The sequence below is a fragment of the Macrosteles quadrilineatus genome, unplaced genomic scaffold (genome assembly GCF_028750875.1).
Source record: "Macrosteles quadrilineatus isolate MER2022 unplaced genomic scaffold, UCM_ALF_1.0 Scaffold_3__2_contigs__length_128488019, whole genome shotgun sequence".
Classification (NCBI taxonomy): Eukaryota; Metazoa; Arthropoda; class Insecta; order Hemiptera; family Cicadellidae; genus Macrosteles; species Macrosteles quadrilineatus.
This window is the reverse complement of record NW_026542596.1, coordinates 44,772,749-44,786,687: the sequence shown is the minus strand read 5'-3', so window position 1 is coordinate 44,786,687 and position 13,939 is coordinate 44,772,749. Positions and strand designations below refer to the sequence as shown.

At 33.7% G+C, this 13,939-nt stretch overlaps 1 protein-coding gene across 1 annotated transcript in view; it reads right to left on the bottom strand.

The window, feature by feature from the left end:
• Positions 1 to 347: 347 nt before the first annotated feature.
• The window catches only part of LOC128988595 (telomere-associated protein RIF1), a 61,734-nt gene continuing 48,142 nt past the window's right edge, over positions 348 to 13,939 (bottom strand). The window contains exons 17-21 of the mRNA XM_054410016.1: positions 13,645 to 13,747; positions 12,947 to 13,106; positions 4,455 to 4,590; positions 3,592 to 3,676; positions 348 to 1,113 (exon numbers count right to left, since the gene is read on the bottom strand). Of these exons, the coding sequence (XP_054265991.1) occupies positions 737 to 1,113; positions 3,592 to 3,676; positions 4,455 to 4,590; positions 12,947 to 13,106; positions 13,645 to 13,747 (861 nt within the window). The 3' untranslated portion in view covers positions 348 to 736. The remainder of the gene's footprint in view (positions 1,114 to 3,591; positions 3,677 to 4,454; positions 4,591 to 12,946; positions 13,107 to 13,644; positions 13,748 to 13,939) is intronic.

Sequence of the window (13,939 nt, the reverse complement as noted above, 5' to 3'; positions counted from 1 at the left end):
AGGATCTTATTATCCAGCACACCTCTAAAGATTACCCAAAGCAAAATAGGAAAATAGGATAAGCCTAAAATATCAATTTTCAGGTTGGTTACATCAACACTTATTTTCAGTTTTATTAATTTTGAAATCATAGCTCTACAAATTTATTTCTATAAAACTGTCCCTAAACCTTTTTTAGACATGATCAAGGTTTAACAACCTTTGTAAGAGTTAAAATTCTCTCCGATTCCTTTCCCTCCATAAATTACAATTAGATTATCCTCAAACAGCAAATAGTTTATGATAATCTATGACTTTCTTATACAAATATTAAATAAAATATGGGGATAACAACAGATAAAACGGTATGAAATTCTTGACAACTTTATTAATCCAACCTTGATTTTCAATAAAGTCTAAGTCTACAACTAAGAGGAAATATCCAACATGACAATAAAATTCAAGAGTTCAAATAGGTAAAATTAAATGGAAACACTTAAAATTTGTAATATTTAGAATGTAGTTTAGATTATAGAAAACCATAAAATAGGTTAAAGTCAAGTAAAATATTTAACCGAGAAGGAAAAAAAATATGTAGAAAAAAAACCAAAGTTGTGTAAAAATACAAAAAAATAAGTTATACAATTACCGTACCATAAAATATATTTACATTATTGTAATTAAAGCCTATACAATTCTATATACATCAACAATGTAAAAACCCTGGCAGTGGTAAATGTTTGTTTGATAAACATTGTTAACTTTTATCGATTTGTTTTTTCATTTTAGCAACTGCAACATCTAACAGTTTCATTACGACATCAATTTCCAACAAGTTTCCGAGCTCATGAACGAGTTCAGGATGTTGGTGTAGTTGTTCTCTGATGTGTTCAGCAATTGAAGCAACATCCTCTTGAGATTCCAGCCGATCACATTCTTTATTTTCAGGTTGGGGTTTTTCCGCAGTCTTTTTAGGTGATAAGGCTGGATGCTGCTCAATCATTTGCTTAATCTTTTCTGCACTTGAAACAACATCTTCTGGTGATCCTAGCTCAGTGTTTTCTTCGCTTTGAGATTGTATATCTTCTACGTTCTTTTTAGGTGATGATACCTCGACTTTGGAGCTCTTTTTACCTGCAATAAGAAAACCATTAGTATTTTTAGCGAATATCCCCTATAAAAAATAAGCTATTACTTTAAATGGCACAGTAACACCAAAACCTGGGTCCGATTCACTTTCTTGCTTTTATAGCCCCAGAGAAAAAAAAATAGTATTCATTATAGTAGTATCCAAGATAGTATTCATTCTATTTTTCACATTCTGAATATAAATAGGGGTAAGTGTACACTATAACTGTAGTAACTAATTGTGGTCTGATTTTGATGAAATTCTGCATGAATGTGATTATATTAACTTTAATGAGTTTTCAAACCAGCAAGATCCGATAATAAGAAGGGATGTTAAATAGAATTTTCATTTTTCAAACTTAAGGTTTTTTGATTATTTTCCCCCTTAAAATATGAAAATTCCCAATTTTTATTCCAGTCTTTATGAGGTGGTTAAAAAAAACAAAGAATTTATTATGTTACCTAACTATTCTACTAGGCTACTATTAGCTACTGACCGTCCATTTCTAGCATGAAGACCCGTCCCTCTCTTATTATTAGAAAATATGGTGAATATCAGATTTGAAAATTTTTGGTACGAATACAAAATCCACGCATATTCCCAGTTTTCCCGGTCAGTGGACACCCTGTTAAGTGCTATATTCTGTATGATGGATCATGTCTCCTTAACCTTTGTCTACCTGGGACTGGCCCGGACCTTAAACCATTGGCCAGAACCCAGGTATAAGGAGGGTCAGGAGACAGGTTCCATCATACAGAGTATAACACAGTATATTTTATCCCATGAATATCCTTATAGAATCAATTGTGACAGTTTACAAATGCAAATGGATGCACAAATATGTCTGTATCATTTGATAAATTTATTTACAGTAGACTCCCTCTAGTTCGGCCACCTCAAGACCGTACTACTGGCCGGACTAACCGAATGTAGTAGAACCTCAATTATTTGGGGTAATAAGCGAGATAGAGACCACGGATAACTGAAAACCACGGTTATTCCAACATGAAATAAACATTTTATATTACATACCCATAAAAACGCATAATACTGTATAAAATGCATGTTTTAAAGTGATGATTGATTTGCATTTTACATCATCAAACTAAAATATTACTGTATTGTGCAATCGTGATATGTTAAGAAATAACCTTGGTTTAGTAATAAAAACTGTAACGTTTAAAATCACGCTTACTCAAGCAAAAAAATTACATCACTGTACAGCAATAAATCACATAAAGAACAAAACGGTAAAAAGTGTAGTAAGTTAAACATGAACTCAAGCCAGCTCAAGTCAAATCATTCGCAACTCGTACCAAGGATTTGTTGTACTATATCTGATGACTAAATACCTACTGACTTGTAATATAAATATGAATAAAATACCCCCGCCGCAGCAAACCTGCAGACTAAGCGAATTTCCATTTGACTGATTGGATTTACACTGAAATGTCTACTTAAAAATATAACATTTATTCTTGATTTAAATAGAATTAGTTTAACAAGTACTTAGGTTTGCTGCATCAGGGAGGGTAAAACTTTTTTTTTTGTAAAATGTGAATAGGTAGTGAGAAATAAAAACATTTTCCAAATTTGATCAAAATATGTTCACAAACAAGCAAACTACAACAGTTTACTTATTCTCCATAAGAATAACATGGGAATTTTAAATTTACAATTTTTTAGAGTTTTCTCCGTAACTATTAGGCGCATAATAACGCTTCAATATACTAAATTATTTGTTTTTTTAAGCTCTACAAAATGGTTTGGAAAGAAATTGCTAAATTTTATGTTTTTTGGGTCAAAAATAGGAAAAACCTATTTTTACCCCATAAAACCCCCCGTAAACCCCCGTTCCCATGGTCCGATCATGCTGGATCGCGAACTCGTTCGAATAAACGTACGTTTACACGTTTGTACCAAATTTCATCCAAATCGGATCATTTTTGCTCGAGTTATCGTGCTGACGGACACATATATATATATATAAATATATAAATATATATATATATATATATGAATTTAAACGGATGGTGTTTTTGGCCTCTAGGGACCTCAAAACGAAAAAAAAAATCGGTCCCGCGTCCAGGTCTTACCATGAGTACTACGGTAATAGCTTATTCCCTATATGGGAAATTCGCTAAAAGGTGGTTAAAAAGCTTAAAAATTGTACTGTTCTTATTTTTGCCCCTAGTTCCCGATAACCCGGCCCATTTCACAAACTAGGCACCCTTCCAGTCCACATTACGCCGAGTTTGCGGGACTCTACTGTACTACATGTTGTTTCAGAACAGAAGAATGTCGATAAAAACATGAAATGTCTCATAAAACAGCTTAAAATCATAGTACTTAGTCTTAAAGACAATAACAACAGTCGTAAAATAAGAACATGGAGTTTAAAATTACCATTTCCATCTTTTTTACTGGTTTCTTCTGATACTTTAAAAAAGATACCTAAAAATTAAATAGTTATAAATACATACCTGAACTAAGGCACTCCATTCTGTTTGCTTCGGAACCTATGTGTCTTTTTTCCACAGGCTTCTCATTGATTTCATTGTAGTAGTTCTAAAAAGATAAAATGTAAAAATTAAAGTAAAATGAGTTAGCTTATACTGTTCAACCTTATTCATATTATATTATTGTGAGTACACAAACATTATTATACTTAACTGTACATGTAATCATACTAATTAATTTGTAGACTATATCATACTAATTAATTTGTAGACTACTGTACAGATGAACTTACACCACTTGCACCCACTATGGAAATTGTTTTCACTTTCTCACCTGAGGTCCGATTTTGGTGGTTTTTAACAATTATGAGGTGGGTCCTTATATATAGTAAATCCAAGTGTTGTTTTTTGTTTTAGCGAATTTCCAGAGAAGTAGCTATAACCGTAGGTGGCATGGTAAGAAGTAGGCCTAGGACCGATTTACTTTACATTTAGATGTCTCCAGAGGCTAAAAACACTAATTAATTCAAATTGTTATACCTATATACTGTATATAGGGTGTTCAGAAAAGGTGGTAACATAATTTACGTAGTGATTTCTTGGGTCAAAATAAAGAGATAGTTAAGAATAAAACATTTTCCAAAATCGCTTCCTTAACTAGATATCCGACATTTTGTATTTTTTACATAAACATTTATATTTTTAGATTGTTTCAACCGATCTTCATGAAACCTGGTATGTATGCTAAGGTAGAAGAGACCCATTTTAAAAAAAAGTTAGCTTGAATATACTTAAAATTTTTAAAATGTGGCCATAAATAATGGTATTTATTTTTGGCTACAACAGGAAATCTACTTCAATTTCCCAAAGTCAAAGATACAACATACCTGCAATATTTTGCGTAGCCTATCCAGCTTGGGAGGAATGAATGGCAACCTTTGCACGGTTTCTTCAGGGAGAGAGCTTAGTTGTCCAATTGTCGTAACTCCAAGTCTCTCCAATTGTGCTTCCAACTCTGACATCCTGTGGCAAAAGAGATAAAAGCCTGAAGTCTTTAAAATATGGAAACTTTATAAGCCACTGGGACAGAGCCCAAGGGAATTTTTCAAAAATGTCATGTCAGTGTGCAAATCTACACACCTAGACAAACATTTTGGTATAATATGTGGGGTTAAATCTAAAAATAATCTTTATTGTTCAAAAAGTGTCATGTAGCGTATTAATAATATAGATAGTCCACGATCACGAGAACACTGTGATTGTCTTGTGTGATTACGGAAATATCCTGATCATTTCCCACTATCACAGTAACAATAAAATGAAAATAACCTTTACCTCTGATAGAGGGATCGAAACACCAAACATCAAGGCCCAGCGCACACGGTGTGACTGTTTTACAACTTTCGTTGCAAACTAGTTGCGAGTGCAACTGTTTTGTGACCTCGGCAATGTATTGCAGTGGGGAAGCGCACACGACGCAACTGGTTGTATGTGATTTCAAAAAACATTTGAAACCAGTTGCATACAACCGTGGGCCCGACGTTGCAGTTGCGTTGCAGACTTCAGTTGCACGAGACCACGGGGTGTTTTGTGGTGTTTGGTGGTATTTTGGTGGTATTTTGACGGCCGTATAGTGTTTTTAGTGTTTATAATTTCCTATCCAACTAGCGTCTCCGAACCCTTATCTCTTATTATAAATAAGTGTTTAAAGAATGGTATTTTTCCGGATAAACTCAAGTACTCCCAAATTTCTCCCGTTTTTAAGAAAGGTTCAAAATCAGATAATAATAACTACCGTCCAGTATCAGTATTAACCTCTTGGAGTCCACGCTCGCATATATGCGAGCAGACGACTGTCGCGCCAGCGGTCCACGCCCGCACATATGCGAGCTGACGTCAACTTGTTATTTTCGTGCTCTTTTTTGCTGTCAGCTGTTACACTAATACGTTGTGTTTAGTATTGATCTGTTCAGGGGAATCCAGGGAATCATGGGATATTTTGTTTTGTTCTATTAGTCTTGCATCACTGCTAGTTCTGAATCGTTTTCGTTCCGCTCCCAGCTGTCACTAGTGTTACTCAATAATACGTACGCGAGTTGTTTGTTTTTGTTTGTGTTTTGGTAAACATTGTGTAATGGATTCGCGATCTAACAAACTTCGGGACAATGAAATATCAGAATATTTGTCTCGAGATGATTTTAGTGATTTATCGGACGGTGAAAGTGACAGTGAAGAGGGGTTTATTTATTCTCATCAACGATCTACGGCGACAAGTGTTCCTGGACCTGCAGGAGATGCATCGAGTTCAACTAACCTCTACGACGATTCCATTCCTGGCCCGAGTTGTTTTGACCCAAATGATGTAAATAGTGTAAATAATGTAAGTAACAATGATTATGATTTAGGCCTACCTGAGGACAACTACATGCTTAGTACCATAGAGAATATTTTTGAAGAAAATAGTGTTAGGCCTATTTCTGAGAATGAAAATGATGCAAACTTAGGGTTAGTTGTTGATGAAGAAGACCTTGTATATATGGATGTAGATGAAAATGAGAGTGAAACAACAATGCCAGGACTAGTTGCTGACCAAGAAAATTATGAGGCTGAAGATGATGCAATGATAGGCTTAGACTCACTTACTGCTGAGGAACATAGGCATAACACTACAGATAGGCCTGTGACTAATATTAGAGTTAGGCCTAGGCGTAATAATAAACGAACAGGTAGACCTGCTAGGCCTGTGCTTGCAGCTAAAAAAAAGAGAAATAAAGGGAATAAGAAGCCAGAAATAACATTCCCGTGGAAGTCAAACCAGACATTCTCTCCCACATTGTTTGAATTTGACAACACAACATCCGGAATCGATAATGACATACCTAAAGGATCGTCGTATTTAGAAATGTTTTTACAGCTTTTTACCATGGAACTGATAACTCATATTGTATCAGAAACTAATTCTTATTTTACAGATGTAATTACCAAACTCCCAAATTATGCTTCTGTTGACGAGCTAAGTACATGGAAACCGGTTGACGAGGATGAGATTCTCTGCTTCCTCGCCTTGTGTATTCTAATGTCTCAGGTCCGAAAAAATAAAATAAATGATTATTGGTCTACAGATTCACTACTGGAAACAAAGATCTTTGGGCAGGTTATGAGTAGGAATCGTTTCAAAAATATATTGAAAACCCTTCATTTCAACCAATTTTTTGTGCCCAATCCTAAATCAATTGGCAGGATTCACAAAATTCGACCAATTTTATGTACGTTGAACAAAATGTTTGCATCTAAATTCAAGCCCTTTGAAAAACTGGCGATAGATGAGACGCTATTTCTCTATAAGGGTAAGTTAGCCTTTAGACAGTACATTCCTTCAAAGCGAGCACGATTTGGAATCAAAATGTTTGTGATCTCAGACTGTCTAACAGGCTATGTTTTGAACATCCTTCCCTATTTAGGATCAGAAACGGAACTTGAGTTTGCAGAATTAAAAGAAAAAGTAGGCATGACGGGGCAAGTGGTGCTAACACTAACAGAACCCTACTTCGATAAGGGGCATAAATTGTTTTTGGATAATTGGTACGTTTCACCGTCACTAGCTCAGGAACTGATGAAGCGCAACACAAACATGTGTGGAACAGTCAATCCCAATCGACAGGGTTTACCAAAAAAACTAGCCCCCTTAGATGTAGGTAAAACAGATGTACATTGTACAGAAAATATGATGTACCTACGTTGGCAAGACAAAAGAGAGGTTAGGATGCTAAGTACGATGCATACCAGCGACATGATTGGCATAGGGAAAAACAACTGGGAAACTGGGGAGGAAATCAAAAAGCCCTTGTCAGTGGTGGACTACAACAAAAACATGGGGGCTATCGATATTGGTGATATGCAACTGTCCTTCAACTGTTCTGCAAGAAAAAGTATCAAGTGGTACAAGAAACTTTTTTTCCACTTCTTGGACGTAACAATCAGAAATTCATATATTCTGCACAATGAAGTCCAAAAAAGAAACAAGAATTTGCAGCTATCAGATTATCGCAGGGAGCTCGTCAGGCAGATTTTAGAACATCACTGTGTGATGAGAACCAATATTCAAGGTGGGCGACCATCAAAAGGCGAGATTCCGCTCCGTCTCACCCAACGACATTTCCTCACACCAATCCCACCAACTGATAAAAAGTTGAAACCTCGTCGCTACTGCCATGTTTGTTCAAACACTAAGCTTAGGCCCCAGAAAAGGAAGGACACACCGTACATGTGTACTGAATGCGGCGTTCCTCTTTGTGTGTACCCTTGCATGAAGGACTACCACACACTCCAACAATTTTAGAAAGTAAGTTGAATGTCTCTTTCTTGGGTTTTATTTATTTTACATATGATTTTGTAGTAGGCTTGGTACAAATTAGGCTTCAGCCTAACATAATTTTATATCAAAGCTGCTGTTCCCACCTTGACATTGCAAACATATAGCCTACTATATATATATATATTATATATATATGTGTGTTTATGTGCTTTACACGATTTATAAGTTAAATTATAACATTAGATTACAAAATGTAACTTTCTACCAGCTTTTATAAATTTTCAAAATTATTTTTCTAAATTACAATAAATGGCGTGCAAAGTCACATTTTTGCGATTTACGCTTTTTCGTTTTTTTGAACATAGCTCGTGTAAAATATAGTATTCTTTAGTTGTTGTATATATTTCTATGTAAGGAATTAAATTGTCTAACAGATGTATATAATAGATTTTTAATATCAAATAATTTGTACTTTTACAGAACCATTACTTTTGAAATTTATGTTCGATTTTTTGGTTTTTTTTTTGTTTTAAAAAAAAAACAAAAAAAACTCTAAAACTTTTAATTTTTTATGTTATTTTCTGATTTCTCTCTTCATTGCAAACAAAATAAATATATATATTGATATGTTTACACTATTTACTGATTTTATACAAATTTTTAAAAAAGTATCTACATTTTCATCGAAAAAAACCCGGACTGCAGTAAATCACTGACATAGCTAAAACCGGACTCCAAGAGGTTAAGTAATTTTTCTAAAATATTTGAAAAAGTAATAAGCTATAGACTAGTTAATTATTTCGAAAGTAATAATTTATTTTACAATAAACAATTTGGTTTCCGAAAAAACTTAAGCACAGTTTCTGCTCTTACTCAGGTTGTTATGAGATTGCAGAGGCCTTGGACAGGTCTCAGGCCACAGCAGGTGTTTTCTGTGACCTGTCTAAGGCTTTTGATTGTGTGGATCACTCACTCCTGTTGCTGAAACTTATTGATTATGGGATTGGGGGAAGTTGCTTTTCTTTAATACAATCTTACCTTTCTGAAAGAGAACAAAGAACTTTAATTTTAGAAGATAACAACAAACATCATTCACCATGGGAAATTATATCCACAGGTGTTCCCCAAGGCTCAGTATTGGGCCCACTTTTTTTTCTTATTTACATTAATGATCTTCCAAAAGCTATTAATAAAGAACTAATTCTTTTTGCCGATGACACCACTGCTTTGATCAAAAATAATAATACAACTGAAATGTTTTCTTCTCTGCAAAGTGTGGTAAAGGACATGGAGCAATGGTTTTTAGAAAATGGGTTAAAACTTAATGTTGAAAAAACAAATATTATTAAATTTTCTACTAGACACAAAAATATGGAAAACTGTTCCTTTAATTTAGTTGAAGCTCATAAATTCTTAGGGGTTTACGTAGATGACGCAGTTAAATGGGATTCACATTTGAATTATTTACGTAACAAAATTAGGTCGATATCATCTTTATTCATACATTTAAGGGACTGTGTTTCTATTGAGACACTTAAAGTAGTTTATCATGCTTATGTGGAGTCAGAGTTAAGATATGGCATAATTTTATGGGGTCAAGCTATTGGTATTAAAACTTTATTCAGGTAACAAAAACGTATTATTCGTATTATTACCAACTCTCATCCACGCAGTTCTTGTAAGAAACATTTTCAAAATTTAAGAATTCATACATTAACGGGGTTGTATATTCTAGAATTATTAAATTACATACATTCAGTTAAAAATGAGCTACCAGAAACAATACATTTTAATCACAGGTATGAAACCCGAAATGAAAATATTTTTAGACTCCCCAGACACCGTTTGACCCTATATGAAAAATCTCCATTGTACGCTGGGCTGAGATTGTACAATGTGCTTCCGCCATGCTATGAGTCATTAAGCAGAACCAAATTTAAAGATACAATAGATAATTTTCTTATTGACAAGGCTTTTTACTTAATTGAAGATTTTTACAGAACTACAATTTAGAATATTTTTTTTAAGTGTTTGATTTGAAGTTAAAAGTTTTAATGTTAAATATTTTATGTATGGATTTAATTTTGACAATGCACCTATTCTAAATGTTATGACATGTATGGAATGTTTTGTGCAAATAAAGTCTATGTCTATGTCTACAAACAGCCTAGTACTAACATTCTTGCTCAAATAAGGGTGAACCCAATGCTCTCTCAGTACCCTTCGCTGTCTTCGGTATTGATAATAGCTAATAACGTCTTCTTCGTCTGAGACTGACATAGTAAGCGCACTTAAGGCCTTAAAACAACGTAACAACACTAAATTGACACTCCACTGATTGTACAATAGACGCAACTGTAGTTGTAAAACAGTCACACCGTGTGCGGACAGAAGTTTTGTTTCAGTTGCAAACTGGTTTCAGGTGCAACTTGTTTGCAACAGTTGTTGTAAAACAGTCACACCGTGTGCGCTGGGCCTTAATGATGTTATTTAACATAACATTTAACATCAGTTAACATTTAACATTTAACAAATTAATTTCACTACTATTTAATAATCTTATATATTAAACAAATTTGGTTTTTCTTTTCCGAGTTCGTTTGGCTATTCTACCCGACCGATTTTCATGATTGAGGTCTCAAATTGAAGGTATGCACGCACAGATTCGCCATAAAGCATCGGCATATAATTATCTACAGTATTACTCGGTTTATACATAAACGAAATTTGCTCCTCATGTATTTCTTATGGGAGTTAAATTTGGTTTTTCTTTGCCGAGTTCGTTAGGCTCTTCTACCCGACCGATTCTCATGATTGAGGTCTCAAATTAAAGGTATGCACGCACAGATTTGCCATCAAGCATCGGCATATAATTATCTATAGTATTGCTCGGTTTATACGTCAATGAAATTTGCTCCCCATGTATTTCTTATAGGAGTTAAATTTGGCGTTTGTTTGCCGAGTTCGTTTGGCTCTTCTACCCGACCGATTTTCATGATTGAGGTCTCAAATTGAAGGTATGCACGCACAGATTTGCCATCAAGCATCGGCATATATTTATCCATAATCCCACTCGGCCTATACGTAAACGAAATTTGCTCCACATGTATTTCTTATGGGAGTTAAATTTGGTGTTTCTTTGCCGAGTTCGTTGGGCTCGTCTACCCGACCCATTTTCATGATTGAGGTCTCAAATTGAAGGTATGCACGCTCAGATTTGCAATCAAGCAGCGTCATATATTTCTCTATAATCCCACTCGGTGTATACGCAAATGAAATTTGTTCCCCATGTATTTCTTATGAAAGTTAAATTTGGTTTTTCTGTGCCGAGTTCGTTTGCCTCTTCTGCCCGACCGATTTTGATGATTGAGGTCTCAAATTGAAGGTATGCACGCACAGATTTGCCATAAAGCATTGGTATATATTTATCTATTATTGCACTCGGTGTATACACAAACGAAATTCGCTTCCCATGTATTTCTTATGGAAGTTAAATTTGGTTTTTCTTTGCCAAGTTCGTTTGACTCTTCTACCAGACCGATTTTCATGATTGAGGTCTCGAATTGAAGGTATGCATTGAAGGTATTTGCCATCAATCATCTACAAATATTTACCTTCATAATTACACGACCAGAACACATAATTTGATTTATTCCATAATTCTTATTTCAATTTAAGATGTACCTTGACCAGTTATACATTTATAATCCTATATATTTTACTTTTTCATTTAAGCCATTAGCTATTCAAATCGGACGAGTTTCAAGCAAACGCAAGGTGAATAACCAATATAAAAATTATATTTCATAAGGTTTTAATATGGTTAAAAATCAATAGCTCCAGTATTGTTAATGTTTTTCTATATTTTTTAGACACAAAATAATCAGTAAATTAGGCTTTAATTTGATATAATGATAGTTTGAATCAGTTAAGCTCAAGATACTGTATTATTCAATCAAAAATTATAAATTTGATTATTTCTCGGATATAATAATTATTTTAACGCAGCGGAGCAGCATGGGTCATCTAGTAGTATTATTAAATCCTTTCTTATATATTTTTATTTTCACCTTATTTATCCTTTTTAACTGTTAATTTTTCATCATGAGGTTTTAAGTTATGTTATCTGCTGTAGCCCCCTGGTGAAAGTGTTTTTCCTTTTTAATTATGTATCGGTATATAGAGTAGTATAAAGTATTGTAAATTTATTATAAGTTGAATGGACATCAAATATTCTGTAGTAAATTGACTGATACAACTAGTTCCCCACGCACATGTTTTGCCTATGTGGGTACCATCCTTTATATGTATATTATAATTTTTGTAACATATTTTTTGTGTGGAATAAATTATTTTTGATTTGATTTGATCATATGACATGTTCCAGACTATTTAAATCTATAAAAAAAAAAAACTCAAAGCATGTGTCCCTAGGCCATGCACTCACACAAAAGGTTTTGTTTTTGTCCTATTGGAAATTAACTTTATTAGCATTTATAATGTGTATTATGGAATTTCTTTAAGGGCTAGATTCAAATTTAAGGATTTCACAGACAGCCAATGAATTATTCATTTGTAGGTACGTGGAGTGATTGTTAATTATAGTTTAGATTTGTTCAGAACAAGCAACAGCTAGAGGTTCTGCAGTACAAGAAATCTTTTAATAGCAACTCAACTAGCAACTATTGAATTGCATAGTTCATAGAAATGACACATCTCAATCGGCCTTATTCATCATAAAAATGTCCTTATCTTATTTTAATCCAATGAAGTAATAAAACAAATTAATTTCATATCCATATCTCACACTGCTGTTGCTGATTACTTTCCACGGAATCTAAATGTAACTATTAACATTTATTTTATTTTACTGGAGCAATGAATTACACATCCTTTATCCTGTTAGATGTTTTTACAACTAAAAACAAGATCAATTGACAACATTCAATCCAAATTCCTCTTCAGTGTTCACCTTCAGTTTAACCTCAAAATCAGAGTAAAACACAAATTAGCCATGCTTCTGATTCCAAATATAAAGATCTAAGATTTGCCAAGTTCACTTACCACTGTTGGTTGGCTATCCTCTCCAGAATATCGGTGAGAGGACTACTACACTGCTTCAAGGGTGAGAAGACCTCAGCCTCTGACTTTGAGAATTCTGGCACCTCCACTTCTAGGGAGCCTTGAGTAGGAACATCCTCACTTTCAAAATCCATCAACCCATCTGAAATTAATATGAGGTTGGTGAAACTAAAACAAAAATATATGGAAATATTTAATCAACTGGAAACGTTTCAATGAATTGCAGTGTCAAAAGCAAATGTCCACGACATTCTTTTTTTAATTAGGTGTTTTTAAGATTTTTGGTGGTTTTACATTTTATCAACTTGAATAAAAGAAAGCATAGATACAATTTCTTGACTCATCTGTTGAAAAAATATTTAAAAGAGAGTTTATTTCAGTCTAGAATTGTAGCATATTTCCAGAACTTACAATCTTACTTAGCAGGGTTAGTGTATTTAGTTTTTTGATGATAGATTTTATTTAATTAGTGTTTACTGCTTAACCAAAAATTAAAATTAAAAAATACAAGTAACTTCCAAGTTTTAAGCAGTATAAAGGAATAAACACATAAATTGTGGAGTGTAATAAAAGTATTGTAGTGCAATTACTGAAATCAAAAGTAAAGCAGTACACAAATATGTTTTTAAACTTTTTTTTAGAAGAGTTTACAAATGTTTTAAGGATTTTAAATAACTTGCCTTGTCTTGACTCTGTTCTCTGGACATGACCTATTCCAGGATTGACTTTACTGAACAACAGGCTCTCCGATACAGGAGGATCCAGAAAACTGACTCGTTTTTTCTGCAAAAACAAAAAAATACAAACACTTCAGATTGGTTATTTAAATCTACTATAGAGAATACTAACCCACCAACACATATAACAAACAAGATCTATTAACATGATTCTCTTCAATGTTTTCACCTTAATTTTCAATTTCAAAATCAGGACATAACACAAAAATTATAGGATTTAATTATAGAAAAAAAATTA